At 47.5% G+C, this 15,692-nt stretch overlaps 1 protein-coding gene across 1 annotated transcript in view; it reads left to right on the top strand.

Annotated features, from left to right (window-relative positions):
* The window catches only part of LOC311150049 (chemokine-like protein TAFA-5), a gene marked incomplete at both ends in the record, with an annotated part of 67,173 nt that overhangs the window by 18,192 nt on the left and 33,289 nt on the right, over positions 1–15,692 (top strand). Inside the window, one exon of the mRNA XM_084187294.1 lies at positions 11,100–11,249. Within this exon, the coding sequence (XP_084043420.1) occupies positions 11,100–11,249 (150 nt within the window). The remainder of the gene's footprint in view (positions 1–11,099; positions 11,250–15,692) is intronic.

Raw genomic sequence — 15,692 nt, forward strand, 5'->3', positions numbered from 1 at the left:
TCTGAACGGGTGTGGGTTTGCGCTACCTGGGGTGACGTGAGAGTGCCCTGCCTGCCGCCTCCAGAACCAGAAGAACTCTGACGACATCGTGCAGCAGAATGTCCTCTCTTGCCACAAGAGTGACACTGGATCTGTCATCCTCCATTCTCCCGGAACGCTGACCACCCAGCTCCATCGGAACGTGATCCGGGTTGAGTGGGGGTGAAACGGGCTGGCCCCTTCCAGGACGTCCTCTCGAAGCCAGCAGGTTGTCCAACTGGATGGCCATGTCCACCAGTTGGTTGAAGGTCAACGTGGTATCCCGTCAGGCTAGCGCCCTTCGGACGTCCTCACGCAGGCTGCATCGGAAGTGGTCGATGAGGGCTCCCTCTTTCCACCCGGACCCAGCCGCTAGAGTTCTAAACTCCAGGGCAAATTCTTGCGCGGTCCTCGTCCACTGCCTCAGATGGACCAGACGCTCGCCCACCTCTCTTCTTTGGGGGGGATGATTGAAGACTGCCCGGAAGAGGCGAGCGAACTCTCTGTAGTTATCCAAAGCGTCTCATCCTCCAGGGCTTTCCCCGAGAGGCAAGAGACGAGGGTCGGGCACCTTCTCCCGATCCGATGGAGCAGGGCTGATGGTGTTGAAATAGAGGTCCAGCTGCAGGAGGAAACCCTGGCAGCGGGCCGCTGTCCCGTTATACAGGTGAATACCTCTGGGTGCTGGTGTCTGGGTGGCTGGATCCGGTCGCTCAGCTGGTTCCGCAGGGTCGGGTCCTCTCCTCTCCAGGCGCTGGACGGCCTGAAGAACCCGATCCATCGCTTCGCCCAAGCTGGCTAATATGTTGGAATGCTCCCGGACCTGCTCAAAGACTCCAGGCATATTCCCTGCTCCTGCTGACTCCATGCTGTTGGGTGTGCGATTCTGTAGAGGGTGATTTGGACGGAGTCAGGAGCAAGAGGTGTAAATCACAGAATAATGGTTTATTCTGCCAATACAGCGGTTCGCAGCAATGCGTAAAACAACTACAGTGCGACTTCATGGCGCACTGGGAAAAACAAAACACACGGGTGAATATCCCGGCAATAAAGTACATAATGCTCCACCGAGCTATCGACACCTCCACATGGAAACAATCACACACAAAGACATGGGGGGCAGACGGAATACTTATACATGGAATGATGAGGGGATATGAACCAGGTGTGTGTAAAAAACTAAATGGTATGATGAGAAGAGGAGCATCAGTGGCTAGAAGGCCTGTGACGATGAATGCCGAAGCCTGCCCGAACAAGGAGAGGCGGCACCTTCGAAGGAAGTCGTGACACTATTGGCCAATGTACAGTCGCTTGATAATAAAGTGGACGAACTAGAAGCACGTATATCCTATCAAAGGGACATTAAAAACGTATGTTTCACCGAGTCATGGCTGAACGACGACATGAATAACATACAGCTGGCGGGTTATACACTGTATCGGCAGGATAGAACAGCAGCCTCTGGTAAGACAAGGGGTGGTGGTCTATGTATATTTGTAAACAACAGCTGGTGCACGATATCTAAGGAAGTCTCAAGGTTTTGCTGATCTGAGGTAGAGTATCTCATGATAAGCTGTAGACCACACTACCTACCAAGAGAGTTTTCATCTATATTCTTCGTAGCTGTCTATTTACCACCACAAATTGATGCTGGCACTAAGACCGCACTCAATGAACTGTATACGGCCATAAGCAAACAGGAAAACGCTCATCCAGAGGCGGCGCTCCTAGTGCCCGGGGACTTTAATGCAGGGAAACTTAAATCCGTTTTACCTAATTTCTACCAGCATGTTAAATGTGCAACCAGAGGGAAAAAGACTCTAGACCACCTTTACTCCACACACAGAGACACGTACAAAGCTCTCCCTCGCCCTTCATTTGGCAAATCTGAACATAATTATATCCTCCTGATTCCTGCTTACAAGCAAAAACTAAAGCAGGAAGAACCAGTGACTCGGTCAATAAAACAGTGGTCAGATGACGCAGTTGCTAAACTACAGGACTGTTTTGCTAGCACAGACTGGAATATATTCCGGGATTATTCCGATGGCATTGAGGAGTACACATCAGTCACTGGTTTCATCAATAAGTGCATCGATGATGTCGTCCCCACAGTGACTGTATGTACATACCCCAACCAGAAGCCATGGATTACAGGCAACATCCGCACCGAGCTAAAGGGTAGAGCTGCCGCTTTCAAGGACGGGACTCTAACCCGGAAGCTTATAAGAAATCACTCATGACTGTTTGGCCAGGCACGACTCCAACACCATCATTAAGTTTGCCAATGACACAACAGTGGTTGGCCTGATCACTGACAACGACAAGACAGCCTATAGGGAGGAGGTCAGAGACCTGTCCGTGTGGTGCCAGGACAACAACCTCTCCCTCAACGTGATCAAGACAAAGGAGATCATTGTGGACTACAGGAAAATTAAGAGGACCGTGCACGCCCCCATTCTCATCAACAGGGCTGTAGTGGAGCAGGTTGAGGGCTTCAAGTTCCTTGGTGTCCACATCACCAACAAACTAACATGATCCAAGCACACCAAGACAGTCGTGAAGAGGGCACTACAAAACCTATTCCCCCTAAGGAGACTGAAAAGATTTGGCATGGGTCCTCAGATACTCAAAATGTTCTACAGCTGCACCATCGAGAGCATTCTGACTGGTTGTATCACTGCCTGGTGTGGCAACTGCTCGGCCTCCGACCGAAAGGTGCCACAGAGGGTGGTGCGTACGGCCCAGTACATCACTGGGGCCAAGCTTCCTGCCTTCCAGGACCTCTATACCAGGCGGTGTCAGAGGAAGGACCTAAAAATTGTCAGAGACTGTTCTCTCTGCTACCGCACGTCCAGCGATACCGGAGCGCCAAGTCTTGGTCCAAGAGGCTTCTAAACAGCTTCTACCCCCAAGCTATAAGACTCCTGAACATCTAATCATATGGCTACTCAGACTATTTTGCCACAACTTTGGAAGTATGCTTGGGGTCATTGTCCATTTGGAAGACTCATTTGCGACCAAGCTTTAACTTCCTGACTGATGTCTTGAGATGTTGCTTCAATATATCCAAATAATTGTCCTTCCTCATAATGCCATCTATTTTGTGAAGTGCACCAGTCCCTCCTGCAGCAAAGCACCCCCACAGCATGATGCTGCCACCCCCGTGCTTCACGGTTGGGATGGTGTTCTTCGGCTTGCAAATGACCCTCTTTTTCCTCCAAACATAACGATGGTCATTATGGCCTAACAGTTCTATTTTTGTTTCATCAGACCAGAGGACATTTCTCCAAAAAGTACAATCTTTGTCCACATGTGCAGTTGCAAACCGTAGTCTGGCTTTTCGATGGCGGTTTTGGAGCAGTGGCTTCTTCCTTGCTGAGCGGCCTTTCAGGTTATGTCGATATAGGAGTTGTTTTACTGTGGATATAGATAATTTTGTACCTGTTTCCTCCAGCATCTTCACAAGGTCCTTTGCTGTTGTTCTGGGATTGATTTGCACTTTTTGCACCAAGGATGAACCAGACTTTTTGAGGTCTACAATTTCTTTTCTGAGGTCTTGGTTGATTTATTTTGATTTTCCCATGATGTCAAGCAAAGAGGCTATGAGTTTGAAGGTAGGCCTTGAAATACATCCACAGGTACACCTCCAATTAACTCAAATGATGTCAATTAGCCTATCAGAAGCTTCTAAAGCCATTACATAATTTTCTGGAATTTTCCAAGCTGTTTAAAGACACAGTCAACTTAGTGTATGTAAACTTCTGACCCACTGGAATTGTGATACTGTGAATTACAAGTGAAATAATCTGTCTGTAAACAATTGTTGGAAAAATTACTTGTGTCATGCACAAAGTAGATGTCCTAACCGACTTGCCAAAACTATAGTTTGGTAACAAGAAATTTGTGGAGTGGTTGAAAAACGAGTTTTAATGACTCCAACCTAAGTGTATGTAAACTTCCGACTTCAAATGTACATACAGTGGGGGAAAAAAGTATTTAGTCAGCCACCAATTGTGCAAGTTCTCACACTTAAAAAGATGAGAGAGGCCTGTAAAAATCCAGAAAATCACATTGTAGGATTTTTAATGAATTTATTTGCAAATTATGGTGGAAAATAAGTATTTGGTCACCTACAAACAAGCAAGATTTCTGGCTCTCACAGACCTGTAACTTCTTCTTTAAGAGGCTCCTCTGTCCTCCACTCGTTACCTGTATTAATGGCACCTGTTTGAACTTGTTATCAGTATAAAAGACACCTGTCCACAACCTCAAACAGTCACACTCCAAACTCCACTATGGCCAAGACCAAAGAGCTGTCAAAGGACACCAGAAACAAAATTGTAGACCTGCACCAGGCTGGGAAGACTGAATCTGCAATAGGTAAGCAGCTTGGTTTGAAGAAATCAACTGTGGGAGCAATTATTAAGAAATGGAAGACATACAAGACCACTGATAATCTCCCTCGATCTGGGGCTCCACGCAATATCTCACCCCGTGGGGTCAAAATGATCACAAGAACGGTGAGCAAAAATCCCAGAACCACACGGGGGGACCTAGTGAATGACCTGCAGAGAGCTGGGACCAAAGTAACAAAGCCTACCATCAGTAACACACTACGCCGCCAGGGACTCAAATCCTGCAGTGCCAGACGTGTCCCCCTGCTTAAGCATGTCCAGGCCCGTCTGAAGTTTGCTAGAGTGCATTTGGATGATCCAGAAGAGGATTGGGAGAATGTCAGATGAAACCAAAATAGAACTTTTTGGTCAAAACTCAACTCGTCGTGTTTGGAGGACAAAGAATGCTGAGTTGCATCCAAAGAACACCATACCTACTGTGAAGCATGGGGGTGGAAACATCATGCTTTGGGGCTGCAAAGGGACCAGGACGACTGATCCGTGTAAAGGAAAGAATGAATGGGGCCATGTATCGTGAGATTTTGAGTGAAAACCTCCTTCCATCAGCAAGGGCATTGAAGATGAAACGTAGCTGGGTCTTTCAGCATGACAATGATCCCAAACACACCGCCCGGGCAACGAAGGAGTGGCTTCGTAAGAAGCATTTCAAGGTCCTGGAGTGGCCTAGCCAGTCTCCAGATCTCAACCCCATAGAAAATCTTTGGAGGGAGTTGAAAGTCCGTGTTGCCCAGCGACAGCCCCAAAACATCACTGCTCTAGAGGTGATCTGCATGGAGGAATGGGCCAAAATACCAGCAACAGTGTGTGAAAACCTTGTGAAGACTTACAGAAAACGTTTGACCTGTGTCATTGCCAACAAAGGGTGTATAACAAAGTATTGAGAAACTTTTGTTATTGACGAAATACGTATTTTCCACCATAATTTGCAAATAAATTCATAAAAAATCCTACAATGTGATTTTCTGGATTTTTTTTCCTCATTTTGTTTGTCATAGTTGACGTGTACCTATGATGAAAGTTACAGGCCTCTCTCATCTTTTTAAGTGGGAGAACTTGCACAATTGGTGGCTGACTAAATACTATTTTTCCCCACTGTATTACCTCAATTACCTCGACTAACCTGTGCCCACGCACATTGACTCTGTACTGGTACCCCCTGTGTATAGCCTCATTATTGTTATTTTACTGATGCTCTTTAAATATTTGTTTGTTTTATTTCTTAATTTTTTTTTGTTTAATGTGTTTTTGGTATTTTTTTGGTATTCTTTCTTAAAATGGCATTGTTGGTTAAGGGCTTGTAAAGTAAGCATTTCACCTGTTGTATTCGGCGCATGTGACAAATACTATTTTATTTTATTTGACAGTAGGTTAAACATTACAGGGACATAAATGTATGTTAATCTACTGTAGGCGTCAAAGTTTAATGAGAGGTATTTTGAAAACTTACCAGACGACCAACTCCTACTGTTGCTGCCGTGTTAAGTTAGCAGAAAATGTGGAACATTAATAATAATGATAATAATAATATCATAATTTAAGCCATAGTTAAAACATGTTTTTGATCCCATAGCTTTTGCCTGGAGTATACAGTAAATACAGTATACTGAATTATTGAAACTTAAGTCACACATATAACCATAATTTCAATACGTTTACATGAAAATTGCACATTCGAAATCAAACTGCACACTGTGAATTCGCTTTGAGGTTTTGTGTGTGTGCATGTGTTTGCATGTGTGTGTGTGTATGTGTGTGGGTGTGTGTGTGTGTGTATCCATGCATCTCTGTAAATGGGCACGTGTGTGTGTGTGACTCAGTGATAAGATAATTTCCCCAGTGGAGCTAGTCTCTCTACTCGGTAGCGGGTGCCAGCGCCTGTAGATGTCATGTGTGATGGAAACCAGAGCGTGGGTGACCCCCCTGCCATCCCTCACTCTGTGCCCTGCCGTAAGTGCATTTCATAATCTGAAATAGAGGCGAGGCCAAGCGTCTCTGCGCCACCAAGTGACAGAAACACCCTGTCATATGAATTAACTCCTGCTCGGCGTGATGGAGTGGGCTGCAGTGGCTTAGGGCACATTTAGAAGCCTGTAATGTTCTGCACTGTCTCCCTCCATCTCTCTCTCTCTCCCTCCTCCCTCCCTCGCTCCTCTAGGCTTATCGCATGTGGTCCCATTCATCTGGTAGCTGTTGAAACATGGGGAGAGCATTGATATCTGATGGCAGAGCCGTAACCTCCAACAAACTGCCTGACAGAGTGGGGGGAGGGACGGGGATGTGCTGAATATGTAGTGGGGAGGGGGGGTGTGTGAGACTGTGTGAGACTGAGTGTGTGAGACTGGCGGTGTCCGAATACCCATACTTGCGTCCTAAATAGTAGGCCGTTTGAGTATGCAAAAAAAGAAAGTTTGATAGTATGTGACATTTAGAAAATGAAGTATACTTTAAATGCCCGGATGTCATACTCATTTAGGCTTTTCATCTAGTAGAATTCGCAGCAAAATTTCAGGAATTTCACAGCCACAATGCATTGGAAGAGGGGCTGCGAGTTTTGAAAGTTAGATCTCCAAGTAAACAACAAAACAACTTGGAAGATGGTGAATAGCAAAGCTTCTGTGGTGGTGGTGGTGTAAGTCGTTTTTTATTCATAACTATTATTTCTTTATTTTGTACTGTTTTTGGTCAAGTCATTTTTTAAAACCCAAACTGGATTTATTCTCTCATTTTAAAGTGTTTCTTGTTTGTAATAATACTTTTTTTTAAATGATATCAGTACATCTACTGTTGGGTGTTTGTATTTTACGTTCAACATTTTAAAAAATCACTCGCACATCTTGTTGCAGGTGCATGGTAACGATTATATACGTTGAAAGAAAAAAGATACCTGCTCTTGCTAGTATCACTTTTTTATTGAAGCTTACATGTCGGCCTATTGGCCTTCGTCAGTGTGATGAGGTGATGTCGAAGGAGTCAGGCGCAGGAGGGTAAATCACAGAATAACAGGCTTTATTCCGCAAATACAGAGTTACGCGTCAAAAACACTTCAGTATCTAGACCCGATCATCCGGTACCAAGACCGGGGCCTCACGGCAGTGGCGGTCAGCGCTGGCCTTCTGGCGACGCACGGCGCGCTGGAGGTAAACGTGAGCAGCATTCCACATCTCCTCCGCGCGCCGAAACCAGTCATCCACTGCAGGAGCTTCGGTCTGGCTCTGATGCCACGGTGCCAGAACCGGCTGATAACCTAAAACACATTGAAAGGGCGATAGGTTAGTGGAGGAGTGGGGGAGAGAGTTCTGAGCATATTCTGCCCATGGCAAGAAAACCGACCACTCCCCCAGCCGGTCCTGGCAGTAGGACCGCAGGAACCTACCCACATATTGATTTACCCGTTCCACCTGCCCATTACTGTCGGGGTAAAACCCAGAGGTCAGTGCGTCTGCCTTCACGTTCTTCGTACCCGGGATGTAAGATAGTGTAAAATCAAACCGGGTGAAGAATAGGGCCCACCTGGCCTGGCGAGGATTCAGCCTCCTTACTGCCCGGATGTACTCCAGGTTATGATGATCCGTCCAGACGAGGAAAGGGTGTTTCGCCCCTCGAGCCAGTGCCTCCACATGGTCAGGGCTTGGACAACAGCCAACAACGCCCGATCACCAACATTGTAGTTCTGCTCCACCGGGCTGAGCTTCTTGGAGAAGAAGGCACAGGGGCGGAGCTTGGGTGGTGTGCCAGAGCGTTGAGATAGGACAGTGCCTATCCCTACCTCGGACGCATCCACCTACACTACGAACGGTAGGGATGGATCAGGATTGTACAGGGGCTGAGGTGAACAGAACCCTCAGGTTACTGAAGGCCCTGTCAGCCTCAGCAGACCAGCGGAGCCGGGACGGCCCACCCTTCAACAGAGATGTGATGGGAGCTGCGACCTTGCCAAAGCCCCGGATAAACCTCTGATTGTAGTTGGCAAAGCCAATAAAGCACTGCACCTCCTTAACCATGGTTGGAGTCAGCCAATTACGCACGGCTGAAATGCGATCTCCCTCCATCTCCACACCTGAGGTGGTAATGCGGTATCCGAGGAAGGAGAGGACTGTTGGAAAAACAGACACTTTTCTGCCTTGGCATAAAGGTCATGTTCCAACAGTCGGGCCAGCACTTTGCGAACCAGGAACACATGCTCGGCACGCATAGCGGAATACACCACAGCATTCCTCTACTCTCAAGCTTCAGATGACTCTTCAATTGATACATGCTTAGGCCTTCGGTTAACTCAAGTTTACTCCAAATACGTTGTTCCAAATGCTAGCTATTTAGCTCCGCTGTAGTGAAAGGTGGGGCTACAGACGATCCTTTCAGGTTTATAATCGAAGCCGTAACTGATGGTACTTTCAATACAACAGGGAACTCTGAAAAACATACTTGGACAAGGAAAAAACATTTTGAACGGTCATCCAACTCGGAATAACAAGTCGGTATTTCCTAATTGACTTTAACAAGGCAGCTTAATTTTTTAACTTTTCTGCTACATTGGCATCATTCACTAATTGTTATATTTGGTGTTCAGCAGGGAAGACTGATGGAGACTGATTCAACTGTGTGTGATGAGATTATTTATTGACCAGCTACCAACAGTGGTCATACGTTTTGTTTCTGTTTGAATTCAGGGTGTGAAGTAGATTTTATTTATTCCTGGTACAGGACCTCCTACAGTTGAAGTCGGAAGTTTACATACACTTAGGTTGGAGTCATTAAAACTCGTTTTTCAACCACTCCACTAATTTCTTGTTATCAAACTATAGTTTTTGGATGTCGGTTAGGACATCTACTTTGTGCATGACACAAGTAATTTTTCCAACAATTGTTTACAGACAGATTATTTCACTTATAATTCACTGTATCACAATTCCAGTGGGTCAGAAGTTTACATACACTAAGTTGACTGTGCCTTTGAACAGCTTGGAAAATTCAGACCTTTATCCCATAGAAATTCTGTGGAGGGAGCTGAAGGTTCGAGCCGCCAAACGTCAGCCTCGAAACCTTAATGACTTGGAGAAGATCTGCAAAGAGGAGTGGAACAAAATCCCTCCTGAGATGTGTGCAAACCTGGTGGCCAACTACAAGAAACGTCTCTGTGATTGTCAACAAGGGTTTTGCCACCAAGTACTAAGTCATGTTTTGCAGAGGGGTCAAATACTTATTTCCCTCATTAAAATGCAAATCAATTTATAACATTTTTGACATGTGTTTTTATGGATTTTTGTGTTGTTGTAATGATGGCATGTCATAGTATTGTGGGGACAGAGATAGAGTTACTGGATAAGTGATTTGGTTCCACTGAGTCTACATTCCTTGTGTCAAAGTAGATTACTGATGTTTAGGGTAGTGTGATTGATGGACAGGATGTAGGGTAATAATAACAGAGACAGGGAAAGGCCGCTCAGCAAGGAAGAAGCCATTGCTCCAAAACCGCCATAAAAAAGCCAGACTACGGTTTGCAACTGCACATGTGGACAAAGATCTTACTTTTTGGAGAAATGTCCTCTGGTCTGATGAAACAAAAATATAACTTTTTGGCCATAATGACCATCGTTATGTTTGGAGGAAAAAGGGGACTGCTTGCAAGCCGAAGAACACCATCCCAACCGTGAAGCACGGGGGTGGCAGCATCATGCTGTGGGGGTGCTTTGCTGCAGGAGGGACTGGTGCACTTCACAAAATAGATGGCATCATGAGGAAGGAAAATGATGTGGATATATTGAAGCAACATCTCAAGACATCAGTCAGGAAATTAAAGAATGGGTCTTCCAAATGGACAATGACCCCAAGCATACTTCCAAAGTTGTAGCAAAATGGCTTAAGGACAACAAAGTCAAGGTATTGGAGTGGCCATCACAAAGCCCTGACCTCAATCCTATAGAACATTTGTGGGCAGAACTGAAAAAGCGTGTTCGAGCAAGGAGACCTACAAACCAGTTACACCAGCTCAGTGTCGGCCACTCATCTCTGCCTTGGCAAAATGTCTGCGTTCTCCTCGAACCACATTGCATTTTGGAGCGTAGGCTGTACCACCCGTTTTCAAGTCCATTCGCTCATTTTTCATGCCTCTGACATGCGGTATTGATAGATAATGGTGTACAGTTTTCTTGACATTTTGTTTGGCTCATGCTTTACCTGTACTGCGTACCCCCACTACTTATTTTGCCGGGACGCCGTACCAGACCTTACTGTCTTATTTTCACCCCTGTTTGAACTGCATTGTGGGAATGAGGTGAAATAATGTCTCAAGCCAGGAAGTAGAGCTGAAAGTTAATTTTCATGGAGCAACCTTGTACGTCTTAATATTTAATTTCTGGCAAAGTCATAAAGAAGCACCTATGACCTAAAATTGAGCAAGGGACTATTCCATTGATTCCACTGTGCCAGGCAGCTCAATCAAGCGCAGCTGAAGCATTAGAAAGAAAATAAATGCTATTTGAATACTGGTCTGGATGAGAGCTTCTGCTGAATGACTGTAATGTAACATAGACTGTGTCTGAAATTGCATCTTATTTCATGTATAGTGCACTACTTTTGGTTAAAAGTAGTGCGCTACATAGGGAATATAGGATGCCATTGGAGATACAGACAAAGGAATGGACTCTCCCTTTGTTGTCTCTGCAGGCCAGTTGGCTGTGGGCACCTGTGAGATTGTGATGCTCAACAGAGACAGCAGCGTGCCCAGATGCACCATCGCCCATCAGACTGCCCGCTGTGCCTGCAGGAGAGGCCAGATCGCTGGCACCACGAAGGCCAGGCCTGCCTGCGTCGATGGTGAGTGTCAACAATTTCAGTTAAGTTAAGGCTGTATCTAGTGTTATAAAATTCATCGGAGGATTTCGGATTTCATGCTTATTCCCTCCTGATTCTAGGAATCTTCCAACTGGGATTTCTGGAAAACTTGGGAATTTTCCAACCCTAGCTGTATCTCTCCATGTCACGTTCGTTGAGTAAAGGATGGGACCAAGGTGCAGCGTGGTATGCGTACATAGTCGTTTATTATACAAACACCGACAAAATCACAAAATCCAACAGAACGTGACGTTCAAGAGGCTAAACATCAAACACACCAAACAGAAACAAGATCCCACAACATACGTAGGCAAAATGGCTACCTAAGTATGATCCCCAATCAGAGACAACGATCGACAGCTGCCTCTGATTGGGAACCACACCCGGCCAACATAGAAATACACATTCTAGATAATCACATAGATATTCACACCCTGACCAAACCAACTAGAGATCTCTATGTCAGGGCGTGACAGTACCCCCCTCCCCCAAAGGTGCGGACTCCGGCCGCAAAACCTGACTCATTAGGGGAGGGTCCAGGTGGGCATTTAGCCTCGGTGGCGGCTCCGGCTCCGGCGCGACGTCAACCTTACTGTCCTCTCCTTTTCTGGCTCCCCGTTGCACACCTGGTCCGGTCTGGACCCCGGCGCGATGCTTCCCCTCTCAGTCCTCCCACGATGCACCAAGCCCTGTCTGGACCCTGGTGTGGGAGGCCCCGACCCTGGAGAGGGGTTGACGTCTGGGCCTGGACCGGGAATCCTCCTGTGATGCACCAAGCCCTGTCTGGACCCTGGTGTGGGAGGCCCCGACCCTGAAGAGGGGTTGACGTCTGGTTCTGGCTCTGCAGTCCTCCCGCGATGTACCAAGTCCTGTCTGGACCCTGGTGTGGGAGAGTAGACGACCGGACCTGGACTAGGCACCGGTGGAGCGGACTGCACTGGCACTGGAGTGGAGCAGCTGACCGGAGCTAGACTAGGCACCGGTGGAGCGGACTGCTCTGGCACTGGAGTGGAGCAGCTGACCAGAGCTGGACTAGGCATCGGTGGAGCGGACTGCTCTGGCACTGGAGTGGAGCAGCTGACCGGAGCTGGACTAGGCACCAGTGGAGCGGACTGCTCTGACCCTGGACTGGACCGTACCGGGCTGGGGACACGCACCACTAGTCTGGTGCGAGGAGCAGGCACGGGCCGTACCTTGTTGCCTTCCTATGTTGTGGGATCTTGTTTCTGTTTGGCGTGTTTGATGTTTAGCCTCTTGAACTTCACGTACGGTCCTGTACGGACTGTACAGGACTGGAGACACGCACCACTGGTTTGGTGCGAGGAGCAGGAACGGGCCGTACCGGGCTGGAGACACGCACCACTGGTTTGGTGCGAGGAGCAGGCATGGAGTGCACCGGTCTGGAGACACGCAACACTGGTTTGGTGCGAGGAGCAGGCATGGGCCATACCGGTCTGTGAAGGCGCACTGGCGGCACAGTGCGTAAAGCCGGCGCATAGCCTGGTGCCTGCACGGTCACACGCTCCTCAAAGCGAGTGCGGGGAGTTGGCTCTGCTAAACCTGGCTCCACCAGCCTCTGCTCTAAGGCCCGAGCTCTCTGCTGCTGGAGGGTTAACTCCTCTCTCAGCTCCTCATGTTGCCTGGCCAGCTCCTCTCTCCATGCATCCACTGACTCCTTCTCCCTGTGGGCCTCCTGCAGCGCCTCCTTCTGAAGGGAGAAAACCTGCTCCCTCTTCTCTATCAGCCCCCGTAAGGTGGTGGTCTCCTCTCTCAGAGTGCTGAGCTGCAGGTCTTCCAGGGCCTCCTGCTGCGTCGCCCACCACCCTGTGTGCCCTCCCCCCAAAATATTATTGGGGCTGCCTCTCTGGCTTCCTTAGCGGTCGGTACCGTCGGCGTCGCCGTTGATCCTCTCCTGCCTGGGCTTCCTCCTTCGCCCAGGGTCCTTTACAGGCTAATATCTTCTCCAATGTCCAAAATGTCTTCTCCACCTGTGTCCAGGGTGTCTGCTCCTCCTGGCCATGCTGCTTGGTCCGTTGGTGGTGGGATCTTCTGTCACGTTCGTTGAGTAAAGGATCGGACCAAGGTGCAGCGTGGCATGCGTACGTAGTCGTTTATTATACAAACACGGACAAAATAACAAAATCCAACAGAATGTGAAGTTCAAGAGGCTAAACATCAAACACGCCAAACAGAAACAAAATCCCACAACATAGGTAGGCAAAATGGCTACCTAAGTATGATCCCCAATCAGAGACAACGATCGACAGCTGCCTCTGATTGGGAACCACACCCGGCCAACATAGAAATACACATTCTAGATAATCACATAGATATTCACACCCTGACCAAACTAACTAGATATCTCTATGTCAGGGCGTGACACTCCTTGATCATCTTTATCTGACATGGAGATCAACCAAACTTGACTACCCCTGGCCCGCACTGCTCTGCAGTACATAAACAACAGGCCATATCTGGCGTAACGTGTGCCTATCTGGTACCACGCAGTCTTTGTAATACTGTCTCTGCAGACAGCTCCCCATATCGCTCCGTCAATGCTAATTAAGTAAGAGAGGACTATGATTACAGCAGCAGGAAATTGATTATTATTGGCTGATAGGGTTGTAAGGGTTCCCCAAACCCACGGTTTGGTACGTATTGCGGTTTAGGGGTCACGGTTCGGTTTCAGTACAGCGGGAAAATGTAATTCCAATGTTCAGCATTCACAATGTTCCTTGCATTGTCTGTTGTGACCGGATTGTTATGTTGGGCCTCACAAGTTTCCACTCTGATGCTGCATTTGTAACAATGTGGGAGGTGGGAATTTACCAGTTGTGAAGTCTTAAATACCAGCGTGGCCACGCAGTCGTGGGCGAACAGGGAGTACAGGAGGGGACTAAGCACCCACCCCTATGGGGCCCCTGTGTTGAGCGTCCGAGTGGCCTCTCAAAGCACTTCATGATTACAGAAGTGAGTGCTACAGGGCGGTAGTCATTGTGCCATGAAGCCTTGGGGACAGGAATGATGGTGGTCATTTTAAAACGTGGGGATTACAGACTGGGAAAGGAGAGTTTTAAAATCACCATGAATATGCCTGCAAGCTGTTCTGCGCATGCTCTGAGAACGCGCCCTGGAATACCGTCGGGCCCCGCGGCCTTGCGGGTGTTGACCTGATTAAAGACCTTTCTCACGTCGGCCTCGGAGAGCGAGATCACCCAATCCTCTGGGTCGGTGACAGCCCTCACACCCGGCACAATGTTGTGGTTGTCAAAGCGTGCATAAAATGTGTTGAGTGCATCTGGTTGAGAGGCATTGTTGTGCAGATCACGGTTGGATCTTCCTTTGTAATCCATAATGGACTGTAGCCCCTGCCACATACAGGGTTTCTCACTGATAATTACCAGTTTTAGGACCATTCAAGGGGATTTTTCCCAGTCGTATGTGGTAAATTCCCACGTCCCACTTGGTTATGAACGCACCATGACACTGCCTCCTTTAGTGCCAGATGCTCACTTATGACTCTCATAAAGGGGGTGTGTCTGTAGAACGGTACATCTCCCACTCCGTTGTAATGTGATAGTCAGTGATTTCTGGGATCCTTGGGACATTCCTACCCTAACCCTAACCTTAACCATAACCCTTACGTAACCCTAACCCTTACATTAACCATTTTACATTTCAAGTTCAGTGGGGTAGGGACGTCCCAAGGAACCCGGATAGCACGGACCATAATGTGATGGGCTGTCACTGTTATTGAAAACTTCGGCTTTGGTTTGCTTATGTAAAGTGGGTACTACCTGTTTGCTGAAATGGATGCAAGAGGGAAGTTCCTAACGTGGCTCAAGCACTTTCGGGAGGTGCTGAAACCCCCTATTCTCAACCCCCGAGAATGGCCGCATTTCTTTGGCCCAGTCAGAATCAGCTGCCATCGTACAGAACTAGTTCCGGTTGCGCCTCACAAAAGGACAGTTTGAATTGAGGCTATTAAGATTAGAATGTGCGCATAATCTCTAGTTGTTTTAATGGAATAGCCTGAAAAAACAAAATTCAGCTCAGATTTACTCAAGAGGCATAGGCCTACAACACAGCATAGGGTTTTTATCTGGTAAATATTTATTTTATGTATTCCTTCAGGTTCCCAGTGCAGACTGAACCGAGGTCCCTGCACCGGACGGTTCGGTACAAATACTTATACTGTTACACCCCTACTGGCTGCCCGTCGCGGAACTCGCGCTCCGTTAATAGTCAGTCCATTAAAGACGGACCTGTTGCTCACTGGCTGCCACTATGGAGAATGGGAACGCTTTCTGTCATTACATCTCTTAATGGAATTACAGCATAGAGACATAGTGAAGACATTGGTGGTCAGTTGATTTGATTTGTGGCAACTGCAATTGATCACTACTTACCATAGTGGGTTTGGGA

This window comes from Coregonus lavaretus (assembly GCF_964263955.1).
Source record: "Coregonus lavaretus genome assembly, chromosome: 22".
Classification (NCBI taxonomy): Eukaryota; Metazoa; Chordata; class Actinopteri; order Salmoniformes; family Salmonidae; genus Coregonus; species Coregonus lavaretus.